The following is a 12,496-nucleotide window of genomic DNA, read 5'->3' on the forward strand; positions in this document are numbered from 1 at the left end:
GTGTCCTAAATCCCACCACAGAGGGACTTTCATGTTCTGAGGGGGCCCAGGTCTCTCTTGTCCAGTCCAAGGCTCCTGGGTCTCATGGTGGCCCCCAGGAGGCTCTGTCTTGGTCATGTCATTGCACGGCTCAGAAGTCAGTGCCCCCTGCCCCATCTTTGTCCACCCGTCTCACTCCTGGCCTTGTGTTTTCAGCACTGAAGCTGGAATTTCTACCAGAAGAGTTTCATTTCACCATCTGGCCTAGTCTTCTCTGGCTGCTATGCTGAGCTAGCCCATCCAGGCAAGGTCCTGCTGCATGGATAGCACTATTGGGTCAGCCTGTTTGGCCAATGTCTTTGTGCCCTTCACCCCTGGACCTGACTTGTCAAATGTCTGGTTGCCATCAGACTCCATGATTCTATATGTACAAGGCAGTTCATAGCCAGCCGGGTAATACCCAAGTCCCAGCCACATACACACACACACACACACACACACACACACACACACCCTATCCTGTGCATGATTGTCTTCTTTTTCCCACATCACTTTTACTTCCTGTGCGGTAGGGGGCAATAATAACTCTCTCATAGAAGGCTGTTTTAGTTCAGTTGGTAAAGAATCTGTCTGTAATGCAGGAAACCCGGATTCAATCCCTGGCTCGGCACAATCCCCTGGAAAAGGAAATGGCAACCCACTCCAGTATTCTTGCCTGGAGAATCCCATGGACAGAGGAGCCTGGAGGGCTACAGTCTGTGGGGTTGCAAGAGTCGGACAGGACTTAGCGACTGAACGACAACAACTACTACTAGAAGGTTGGTATAAAGATGAAAAGAAACCAGATGAGGGACGGAGAAGATGCTGTCAACATATTTGGGATTTTCAGCCTCTCTGGTACCCCCATTTCTCCCTGGAGCTGGGTGAACACACAGAAGCCCCCCCAGGGGTCTGTCCTCTTCCCAGCCTCCTCTCTGCAGTGGGACCTTCCTCTGCCTGGGGCTCTTGGGGGCAGGGGGCAGGGGGCAGGGGGAAAGTACGGATGAGGGGCCACACTCTGACTGCCAGTTGGGCAGGAAGCAAGGCTGTGAGACAGCCCCCAACTGAAACAGCCCTCCCGCACCTGCTCAACCATTCAGAATTGCTTCTCTGCCTACGTCAGCCTTGTTTGGGGATAGAAGACATCCTGGCCAAATGTCCCTGGCAGACCCCCTCGGCCCCCGTCTTACACCGCTCTGTTCCTGGACAGACACCAGTGAAGACCCGTCCCCACTCCATTCCCAGACCACACGTCTCAGTCTCAGGGTCTCTGACGCATGGCTGGTGAATTGTACTCTTTTTATTCACGGCCCGCTAAGTTCCTGCGCTGCACAGCCTGGCCCCGCCTCTAGTCAACTTGGGGGTTGACGACTGTGCCCACAAGGAGGTCTCTTTGAGTCATCTCATCCTCCACAAACAGCAAGAAGGGTCTGTTGACCTTCACGACCACGGGGACCTCCTTTGCGTTCAGGGGGATTTTCAGCAGATTTTCTGTGTGCATGGCTGCGTCCGCAGCTAAGCCATGCTCGCTCACCTCTATCTCAGCTTGATGCAGGGCCTGGAAGACACAGATTCTGGGTTAGCCCCAGACCAAGCTGGCGGGAGTGGGGGAGGCGGTGGGGGTGGGGTGTGCCCAGCAATCTCCTATGGCCAAGATCGGGGGGGCAGCCCCCACCCCCCGACAGCTGATGCCAGGTGAAGGAAGGCTGGTTTCCACTCCTGAAAAGCCACCAGCAGTTGGAGGAAGGCTGGCTTCCACTCCTGGAAAGCTGCCTTTGGCTCCCAGCAACTGGATTTGCCCTTGAACGTTAGATGTCCCCAAGAGGGGTCAATACTAGGGTTGGTGATTCTTGTGTTCAGACATCCTCAGGGTTGGGCAAATGACTCAAGGAGTCTGTGCGTTTAAAAGGGAGGAAAGGGGAATAAAACACAGAGGAAGCCTGGGTGGTCTGAAGGCTTAGAAAAAATTCCCGCAAAATAACTGAGAGATAGTCCTTTCCAACACTTTTAGAAAAGGATGTGATGAAAACCACCAGGGAGCTAGGTTTTCTTGTCTCCATCCAACCAAGGACAACTTGCCCTCTGAGAAAAAGCACTTGTGCCAGAACACACATGACCCCTGATCTGCAGGAGGCCCTGCTGGGGAACGTGGCTATGACATTGTTTGTATTGGATTGTGAAGAGCTCAACATCTCCCAAACCCAGCACTCAGGGCACACCTGCTGGGTGGATTTTGTTAGTGGCTCAGATGGTAAAGAAGCTGCCTGCAGTGCAGGAGACCCGGGTTCAACCCCTGGGTTGGGAGGATCTCCTGGAGAAGGGCATGGCAACCCACTCTAATATTCTTGCCCGGGAAAGCCCATGGATAGAGGAGCCTGGCGGGCTACAGTCTACAGGACTGCAAAAGAGTCGGACACGACTGAGCCACTAACGCTTACGGGGCCATGGAAAGCACAGCATGCCTGTGGGGTCCCAACTTTGGAACTCCATCGATGTCTCTGAGCAGCAGGTCCCTCATCTCCCAATTAAAGACCAGGGTTCTTTGGGTTCATTGGGAGACTGAGTGAGAGAAACCGTGAGAAAGTATTTTATAGTTTGTCAGGTGCTGCACCAGGATGACAGACTCTGATTGCTATTTACGTTCTGGGCAGTGTCACAGGGCAGCCACAAGGCAGCCAGCTAGCTAGTGACCTTGGCGGAGTCATTGGAGGGCAACCCCTGTGTCTGCCAGGGTGGGTAAAATTGTCTCACGAGTAGATGCTTCCTGGCATCCCGATGTCTAACCGGCATCTCCAGTTTCGCAGAGCTAGTCTCTGCCTTCCCGAGACCCACCCCTGCTTCGTCTTTCCTGCCTCAGACACTGGCTCCATTGTTTCCCACTCTTCTAGCTCACAAACCCGACTCCCCTTCCCGCTCCCCAGCTCTGTCTAAAAAGCCCACAGCACCTTCTCATCACTGTTAACTCTCCCTTGAATGCCCCGTATAACCACCAATATCTCTCACCTGGGTTACCCACCAAACTTCCTACTGGGTCCCCTCTTCCTCCAGGGACACTGCCTGTTTTCCACATGGCAAAAAGTGATCTTTGTAAAACGTGTCAGCTCATGTCAGCCTTGGTGGTCTCCCATGTCAATCAAATAAAACCCCAGTCGTATCCAGGGCCTGGGAGACCCAAGTGACCCGGCTCTGCCTGACTTCTGCCTTCACCTCCTACCAGACTCTGTCTTACTCATCACTCTAGCTGCCTAGGCTTTCTTGGGGTTCTTAAAAAATGTCAAGTTCACATCCCCTCCAGATAACCTGGTTGGTCTCTTTGCCCAGAACACAAGTCCCCAGGCATATGCCCCCTTGCTCTCCCTCGCCCTTTATCCAGGACTTGGCATAAAGGCCAACCCAGCCCTTCTAATGCCTGCCCACTGCACCCCAGCCCACTGTTCCTGGTCTCTCTGCTCTCTTTTCTGCAGACGATGTATCACAGGTGGACACAGAGCATAAAGGTCTGTGGGTATGCTCACTGTCTGCCCTGTCAATAGAACATAACAGCTATGGGAGTAAGATATTGTCTGGCTGGCCCATGACTTTACCCCTGCATGCCTCCAGGGCTTGAAGCGATAACCTTTGAGTGAATGAATGATGAAAGGACCCCCAAAGCCCAGGGATCTGGGCAGATAAGAGGTATAACTGCTATATTAAAAAACTGATTTTCAATCAGGGCTGTGGTGGATAATAAAACAGAGACCCTAGAAATTGCCCCACTCACCTCCAAATTAGGCAGGGGAGCCTTCAATGTGATGTCCCGTGAAATTGCTGTGGTAGTCAGCATATGTTTGGGGTCAATCTTGTGAAGTAGATGCTTTAAGTTTATCTTGACAGAGATCTTGAACTTGGGCAAAACTAAGTGCACCAGTCTGTTAAGAATGAAAATGACAAGGAAGCTGAGCTATGTCTCTGTCCTGGGGTCCATGGGCTGTACCTTGCTTAGGCTGATAGATCTTTTCCTAATGAAAATACAATAGAAGTGTTTGTTCTCAGGGCTTGCTTGGGGGGAAGATTAAAGATGCTGGGGTCTGAGCTGCAATGTTGAATTTCCAAGCAAACCACTAACTCAGAATACACTTTACTATTCAAATGATTCCCTTCGCAGGCTTTCTATACAAGAGAAGATGAGGGTCAGACCAAGGGCATCCAGCCCGGAGTCCCTCTAACCCTCCATCTGGAAGCAGCAGTTTAAACTGGGTGGTGAGCCTAAACGTGCTGAGGGGGCTGGGGGACATGGGATCCTCTTGCTGCAGGTAGAGCATAGGGATTTTTCACAGGAGAGGAAGTTCCATCTCAGATGATATTCTTTGGAACAGAAAGGAGGACCCCTCCTTCTACAGATCAGCAGCTCTAACTAAGGGAGAGTATTAGAAAGCAGTTGCAAGAAGTCAGATATGACTTAGCAACTGAACAAAACATTACAATGTGCAGTGCCAGCCCTCTCACCCAACATTTTTAGTTGCTCACAAACCAATCCATCTTAGCCTGTGTCAATGCCGTGTTGAGCTTCTGATTGGATAGCAACCCACTCAGCTGGCTTCCTCCACTGCTGAATCCCCTCTGCCCCAACCAGGAATACTGTGGGAGGCACAACTGTGGCAGAAAATGACAGATCCACTCTGAGATGGCTCTCAACTGTAGGATTAAATGCTATTTACAGATTTCTTCCCAATCTGCACATTTGTTGCCCGAAGACTGTTCCCCGACTCCCACCACCAAGATCAGTGGGCCATTGAAGATCACACTTTCGCTATGTAATTTATCTGCGTTAATTGGAGCCTGATGGACACGTTACTCAAGCTGGATTGATTCAATTTTCTCTTCCAGGATTATGTAATTGGAACTGAAAGATGCTCAGTGTAGTGTGGGTTGGAGCATCTGATTGAACGGAGGAGAGTCGTGTCTGTCCACAGCGGTCTCAGCTTGACATTTACTGCCTTAAGATCATTTCCTACTTAAGATCCCTGATGAACACTCCACCACTGAATTTTGTTATATACCCTACCCATTCTCTCATAGCTTTTCTACAGTTTGAAGTTGCGTATTTGTTAGTTGACTTTGTAGCTTTTCTACCAGACTGAAAATTTCATGAGAACAGAGATGTGTTTGGCTAGTCATTGTATTCCCAGCACCAAGCAGTTTCTGGCATAGAATAGATGCTCAGAAAATATTTTGGGGGTGAGTGGATTGTGTGCTAGTGTGGGGGGAAAGCTGGTTTGCTGAGCTGGAGAGGGAGAAACAAGGACTTGTGACAAGAGAGACGGAGTTCCAGGTGACTTTGCCGTCCCTTGTTCCACTCCCTCATGAGACCTGGCTGTGTTTATTCCCTGAAATTCCATTTCATGTATTTTGTAAGTTTCGTGAAATTCTCACGTATTTTTCCAATAATTCCTCTCTGTATCCCACTTGATCTTTTACAAAGTGGGTTTCTGATATTGTACGTGTCACCAAAAGAACTATAATTAACAGTTGAAGGGGCTTCCAACTTGGTAATTGGATTCAGGTCACTATTCTTCCTGTTTGGTTTGTTTCATTTTCTACACATATCCTAGGAAATAACCAGATGCCAAACTTGTCTACCCTTGCCACCCAAATAAGGCTTTTGCATAGAGGAAGTGAGGGCTGAGCAAATATCTAATTCAAATCTAAAGTATTCCTTCAGAATAACATACCTGAAGTCACTGGTTTTCTGAAGTTTAGCTCGCTTAGTAGTCATCTTTTTTAGAACAGAGTCAAATTGCCCTGCATCTGGGAGCACAAGAATTAGGGACACATTTTCTTTGCAAGGCATCTTAACCATCGTAGCAAGTAGCTCCTCTGACCGGCTGTACATCATCCGTTCTGTCTTTCTCATCATGTCCACCTGCACTTTGGTTTGGTCATTCACAAAGAAGTCCTCCTTCTGGGTGAGTTTGGCCTGAAAAGCTGTTTTCAAGATGCCTGGGAAAATCAGGAAGGAAAAGTCAAAGAGTGATCTGGTGGAAAAGTCATCATCACCTTCATGTTTGGGGCCCCCAGAGGTGATCTGCTTGAGAAGGAAGCAGTCTGTTTAAGGTGACACCTTGACTCTAGGGAGCAGAATAGTTAAAATTCTAGACGGGTCAAAGGACATAAAGGCAAACACATGATTTTCAAAAATAATCACCCTACAATTTCTTTAAATCTGTATTTCTCGAAAGATGTTTACCAAAATAACTGCCTCTGGAACTATAACACCAAGAAAGGATTTTTGTCATCAAATAATTCAGGAAACATTGATCACAGCATCCCTTCCTTGAAAATTTCTACTGCATATGAGTGTTTTAAGAGTTCAAAGAATGGTAAAGAAATCTATTTAAAATTTATTAAACTTGCTGTTCAGTAGGAGCCAACACAACATTGTAAAGCAATCATACTCCAAAAAATTAATTATTTAGAATAAAGTGTATTAATTTTATTCAAGGAGGTAAGCTTTTCATCAGAAAGGCACACACACCTCAGTACACGTGCACATCTCTGCGTGAAATTCTATTTTAAATAATGCAATTCCCAGTGGATTTTAAGAAAAATTCAAAGCATACGCCAGTTAAAAAAAGCATCCATCACCCAGAGTAATGGCCATCTGGTCTGGTGTGGAAAATCTCTACAAGTGTTAGTCTTGCTTCTGATTCTAGAGGCAGACTTGAAGTCCTCTCTGTTCTGTTTTTGCTTCTTGCTTTCTAGAGAGTGGTATGGTAAAGCTTTCGAAAAACTGTCGGAGGCTGGTGGGCTACAGTCCATGAGGTCGCAAAGAGTTGCACATGACTTAGCGACTAAACCACCACCACCAAGGGAGAATCATGCTGCAGAGTTCTCTGGAATATCCAGAGAAATGATCCCTCCAAGATCATTCATGTTGGGACTTCCCTGGCAGTTCAGTGGTTAAGACTCCTTGCTCCCAACGCAGGGGGCACAAGTTCAATCCCTGGTTGGGGAAATAAGATCCCTTAGGCCACACAGTATGGTTAAAAAAAAAAAAAAAGGATCATTTTTGGAGCACTTTTTATGTCCCAGGTATGTAGTTTGGAACTGTGGGCCTAAATATGAATAACAGATGGTCCCAGTGGCTTCAGCAAACATCCTATGCTGGAAAGCACTGTTTGGTGAGCAGTTCCCTCACTTATCATGGACAGGACAAACACTATTCATGTCCTGGTAAGAACCATGTTTAATCAGTAATAGAATATCCATGAATTGACTCATTTAAACCTAAAATTCCTAGAACTCAAAAAATGTTCCAGGTACCATAGTACCTACTGAGGTTAGAACAATGAATAAAACAGAGAGCTGATTTATGTTTTAAGAAAACTGTTCTGGCCTTTTAATGGAGAAGAGGTTGGAGGCAGGCATGAATGGCAACTGAGTAATTAACTTTGGAAAGTCATCTAGGCAAGAGATAGTGTTGGCCTGGGCTAGAAACTTCCGGGCTAGGTTTCTCAGATGGTGAGAAGTCAACACATTCCAGGTCGACTCTGCAGGCAGAATCCATATGACTTGTGTTCTTGGATCTGGAGGTTTTGTGTGGAGCAGGTGGGTAGATGGTGCTGTGATTCTCTGAGATGAGGAGACAAAGGATGTTGGGGGTGGTACCAGGTTGGGGGGTTGTGTTTGGAGGTCTGTGAAACACCCCCCCCAAAGGTATTAGAATCTGGCCCTCAGGGGAGGTGGTCCGGGCCTCATCTAGAGACTAGGGAATAGAGTACAGATGGTGTTTGAGGCTGTGAGCCCAGGTGAGGTGGGAGACACTTTTAGAAGTCAGGAGAAGAGAAAACAGCAAAGGAGACAAGAAAGAAACAAGCTCTGGGGTAAGAGGCAGGTGGGAGGAGTGCTTGGACAGGGAAGACAGAAGGGGTGCCGCCTTGAGGACGACGAGGGCACGACTATTTCTTCGCTGTGATGGAAGGGGAGAGAGAGGAGAGGTGTTGTGGGCCTTGGACAGCACATGGAGGACATCCTGCCTGACCTGCTTTCTTGTCCGCATTCGGGCAGTTGGAGAGGTCACAGCTGAGAGTCAGTGGAAGAAGGAGGCGGGTGATACTGAGTGGAGGAAGAGGATGTAAATAGATACCAGCGAGGGGTAACTCTGAGGCCACCCGAAGAAGCACTGGTGATGTCAAGATCTGTGACCAGGAATTCACACTGATATTTTAGATATGTGGTGTGTGACCCTAAATTCAACACGGGGCACAGATGCAGAAAGCATCTCATCTCGCACTAATCCGACCTTACAAGACAAGCGAATTAGCCAATGTTCATGGCTCTGCAAAAAAAGATGTCTTTTCCCCCCCTTTTTATCAGCAAGAATGATCACGTTTTACTCCAGAATATCTTAAGCACCACAAACAAGATGACTGAGAGGATTAAGAGAAGAAACACTGAAAAATGCTAGACAATGCAGTGATATCAAAGTCAGTTAAAAAAGTTTTAAATCTACTGGTTTCTGAGAAAATGGGAGATACTGACAAAAATTATGGTTTTTTTTTTTGACTTAAACCTGTTAGGAAACACAAGGGCAAAGATTACCAAAACAGGAATTCATGCACTTAATAAGCCTCACCTTTGAAGAAAACATGGTTGACAAGATATAGGATGGTCTCAGGGTTCAGGTCGGTGATTAAGTCTGTGATTTTCGTATGTGTTTTTTCAGTCATGTGGTGGCTGATCGCCTTCTTGGCTTTTTCTTTATCTGTAAAGTCAATCATCTGAATGTCCACTCCCTGCAGCTTGCTTATCTGTTGAAGGAGCATCTGGTGGACCACTGTTTTGCTGTTGATAAAGAGAATGTCATGGTGCTTCAGTTGCTTCTTCTTCACTAGCTCATGCCCCATGTGGACAAGATGCTGTATGTGCTTGTGCACATCCAACAGTTCAGGGTCAAGTTTCAGGTCCTCAGGGTGGTTGGTGCTCATTGTGGATTTGATCACCAGGGAGAGAGTGGCCAGGGTGGTGGTCATGGCCACGGGGGAGAAGATGGTATTCTTTCTGGGATCCTCAATTATCAAAGCCTTGAACAATTCTTGGGCAAAAGCCTTAGGGTGAGCTTCCATCTTCTGGGAGAGAGCTGCAATTTTCTTTAATAAGGTTAGGTCCATGTGCTGTTGAGAGTGTTGTTGCTTTTCAGAGAAGATGCTATTAAACAGGCCACAGAGGATGAGGACCAGAGACAGGGCCAGATGCATTCTCCTGTGGGACATTTCTGCGGCAATCCAGAGCTGCTATTGGAAGGAAGAGGTATGTGGGTGAATATTCCACGGAACGTGTTCTCAATGCTGTAGGGATTGAAAAAGGCTCACTTTATCTATATGCAGCTCACCTGGTGGGGTTGCTATTAGTCCTGCATTGGAGAATGCTAGCTAAGTCCAATGAGGAAGGTCTAATGAGGATTTTGGAACCTGACTAAAGACAAATTAAAGTGACCTGATTAAGAGGGATTTAGTTCTGCCCCTAGCTGACCCTGCAAGTGAGTCTTCTCCATCCACACTTTTTTCTTTCCATTTTTAAGTACAGGGTTCATGACACTATCCTGACAAGTGTGGAAAGGAAAGAAACAGGAGGAGAGAATGAGCCAAGATTGCAGGTTCAGACACCCACAGAGGTCTGGCCAGAAATACCCCCATGGAAAGACAGCAAGTGTAGTGAAGTAAGGCATGCTGGGGGCTGGGGAAAACAGACCAATGTGCTCAGGTTGAAGGGGCTGGCATTACTTAGCTCCAGCTATGACTAGGATCAGTTCTGGGGCAGTGGTGCTGGGTGTCTTTTTTGTTGTTTTTATTGTTTCTGAAGCATCTAAAAATCCAGATTTTTACGTGAAAATTCAACCTTTCCAAAAGCAACTTGCTAGCAGCCCAAAGTCCAGATGCAGGCCTGCCAAATCTGACTTTAGAGATGCTGGTGTGATTTCTAAAGTGAATCCCGGGTGGCGCTCAGACAACTTGGTCATCGGCTAAACCGAGAGCCTGGCGGAGGTCGGCTCAGGAATCCCGGTCGCCTCACTTACGCTCTGTCCGTGCTGTCAGCCACAGCCCCTCACCCACTGTCGGGGCAAAAACCCCTCTCTGTCCTCATGCGGCCTTCCTGGATGGCGCTAGTGGTAAAGCATCTGCCTGTCGTTGCAGGAGACATAAGAGACATGGGTTTGCTCCCTGGGTCAGGGAGATCCACTGGAGTATAAAATGGCACCCTACTTCAGTATTCTTGCCTGGAAAACTCCATGGGCAGAGGAGCCTGGAGGGCTACAGTCTGTGGGGCCACAGGGACCTGGACACAACTGAGTGAGCAACCACAAATGAAGGAATGAATGTCCCCACACGTGACCCCACGACTGAGACCAGAAGTCAGGCCTTGCATCTGAAGGGAGCGCAGATGGCAGGATTTCTGGCCCCTCTGATGGGAAGGAAAAAGATGAGAACCATGACCTGATTTTGTGCTCAATTCTACCTCCTTAGGGCAGGGCCTGTCCTCCCTTCCTTCGTCTCCTATGGCACCCAGCTCAGTTCCAGGCACAGGGTCCACTTCTCTGCATTATCCCTGCCACCCCTGGTGTCCCTTATCATGGCTACTGAAATAGCATCTACTGTGGACTGAAGGTTTATGCCCCTCGAAATTCCTATGTCAAAAGCCCTAGCTCTGAATGTAACAGTACTTGAAGGAAGGCCTCTGGGAAGTAATTGGAGTCGGATGAGGTCACGAGTGTCCCTTGCATGTAGCCATATATTAGTTTCCCATAAGAGAAGCGACACCAGAGTACGGGCTGTCCCCACTCCGTCCCTGCGTGTGCACCACAGAGATGAGGTCTTGTGAGGACGCAATGAGAAGACAGCCATCTACAAGCCAGAACTCTCACCAGAATCCAGCCATGTTGGCACCCTCATCTTGGACTTCCAGCCTCAGAGCTGTGAGAGAATAAATTTCTATTGCTTAAGCCACGTAGGTTACAGTATTTTGTTATGCAGCCCAAGTTGCCACGACAACGTCACCTGCCTGTCATTCTTCCCCCCACCAACATTTCCGGACACCCTACAGCCAAAGTGGGCTCCTCAGAGTGTCAATCACTTCTGTTTCTTGGTTCCCCACGAGTTTCAAGGGGATGGAGTCCAAATTCTTCAGGTGGCAGAGAAGTCCTACCATACCCTGGTTCCTGCCAGCCCGACTCAGCAACCTGGTCCTAAGCAGTCTACATCAGTCCCGCACTGTCTCCTCCAATTAGCCCCTACCTCTCACTGCCAACCATTGTTCTCCCAGCCTTCCCCCCTTCATCACCTCCCCCATCCACCTCATCTAAGTGGGAGAAGGGTTGGTGAGAATGGAGGACATTGTGGTTGAGGGGGCCAGAGAGTGGAAGAGAGCTATGGGGCGGGGAGAGCAGTGGATGCAGGAGATTCTAGAAAATATACACACCCTTATTATCCTGGATCTTTCATCATCTCGCCCAAGGCAGAGGCTGCTTGACCCATAGCAAAAGAGCAATAAAACACCCACCCTCACTATCCCCAAGAGAAGAAAGCTGACTTACCCTTCAGGGGAGCCCGCCGTTATCTATGATGTTGCTCTTTGCCTCTGTCAGTGACTTATTTATACTGCCATTGGTGTAGTGAAATGGATAAACCTGAATTAATACTAACTTGGCCAAATAGTTGTGTTCAAATATGGTGCAGACAAAACAAGAACTGAATCATTTCAGTTCTGGTGAATCAGTGAACAAATCAATGGATTGTGGTACTGTTTGAGCTGCTGTTCATTCAATTACTCATGCGTTATTTCAACAAACACTTACTTAGCTTTTACTAAGATCCATACTCTGGGCTAGGTACGGGGTGGGGGCGGGGGCATGATGCCTAAGGCCTGATTTTCACCCTTGAGGAGAACCTCCGGCTTCAAGGATATCCTAGTTTTGAAGAAGAGACAAACATGTAAAAGGCCCGTGGGCTACATTTTGGCTATTTCATGAAGAGCACACAGGACCACTAAGGAGTTGTGTTTGGAAAGAGGAGGGCACAGTTAATAATCTAGGACAATTCAGAGAGATTGAGTAACTGTTCCTGTAAGTCATAAAAAATAGGCAGGAGTCAACATATTGTCAAGGAAGCGTGAAGAGGGAATTCTGAATGCTGGGGTTGGGTGGGGTTCCCTGGGAGAGTGGTGGTCAAGGCTTTACCTGCAAGTTTTCCCCAAGTCTAGGCAAAATTCAGTTCTGACATGGTGGGGTGCAGCCACTGCCAAGTGTTCTCTTCAATAGCCACTAAAGAAGTGGACAAAATCAACAAAAAACAATCATTTCAGTGCTATAGAAATTCACCAAAGGCCCACAACAAAGATGAAGGGTGAGGAAGATAAGCGTTCATTAACAAAAGTACTGAACTCTGTGTAAGGACAGAGTGAGTCTCTACATGCTTGTCTGGGGTTCTGCTGGTGAGTGGTCTAT

At 47.8% G+C, this 12,496-nt stretch overlaps 1 protein-coding gene across 1 annotated transcript; it reads right to left on the minus strand.

The window, feature by feature from the left end:
- Positions 1 to 1,366: 1,366 nt before the first annotated feature.
- LOC133068482 (uterine milk protein-like) lies at positions 1,367 to 11,624 on the minus strand. Its single transcript, XM_061159703.1, has 5 exons — positions 11,588 to 11,624; positions 8,633 to 9,290; positions 5,730 to 5,997; positions 3,779 to 3,926; positions 1,367 to 1,576 (listed from the first exon to the last, which is right to left on the minus strand). Exons 2-5 carry the CDS (start codon positions 9,267 to 9,269, stop codon positions 1,367 to 1,369), a joined length of 1,263 nt encoding a protein of 420 aa, XP_061015686.1. The 5' UTR covers positions 9,270 to 9,290; positions 11,588 to 11,624.
- Between the last annotated feature and the right edge of the window lie 872 nt (positions 11,625 to 12,496).

The sequence above is a fragment of the Dama dama genome, chromosome 13 (assembly GCF_033118175.1).
Source record: "Dama dama isolate Ldn47 chromosome 13, ASM3311817v1, whole genome shotgun sequence".
NCBI lineage: Eukaryota > Metazoa > Chordata > Mammalia > Artiodactyla > Cervidae > Dama > Dama dama.

Coding starts and splice junctions, on each gene's coding strand:
- LOC133068482 (XM_061159703.1), bottom strand. CDS start 9,269: ATGTCCCACAGGAGAATGCATCTGGCCCTGTCTCTGGTCCTCATCCTC. Junction 3,927..5,729: donor CAGAAAACCAGTGACTTCAG/GTATGTTATTCT, acceptor CATTCTTAACAG/ACTGGTGCACTTAGTTTTGC. Junction 1,577..3,778: donor CTCCCCTGCCTAATTTGGAG/GTGAGTGGGGCA, acceptor TGTGTCTTCCAG/GCCCTGCATCAAGCTGAGAT.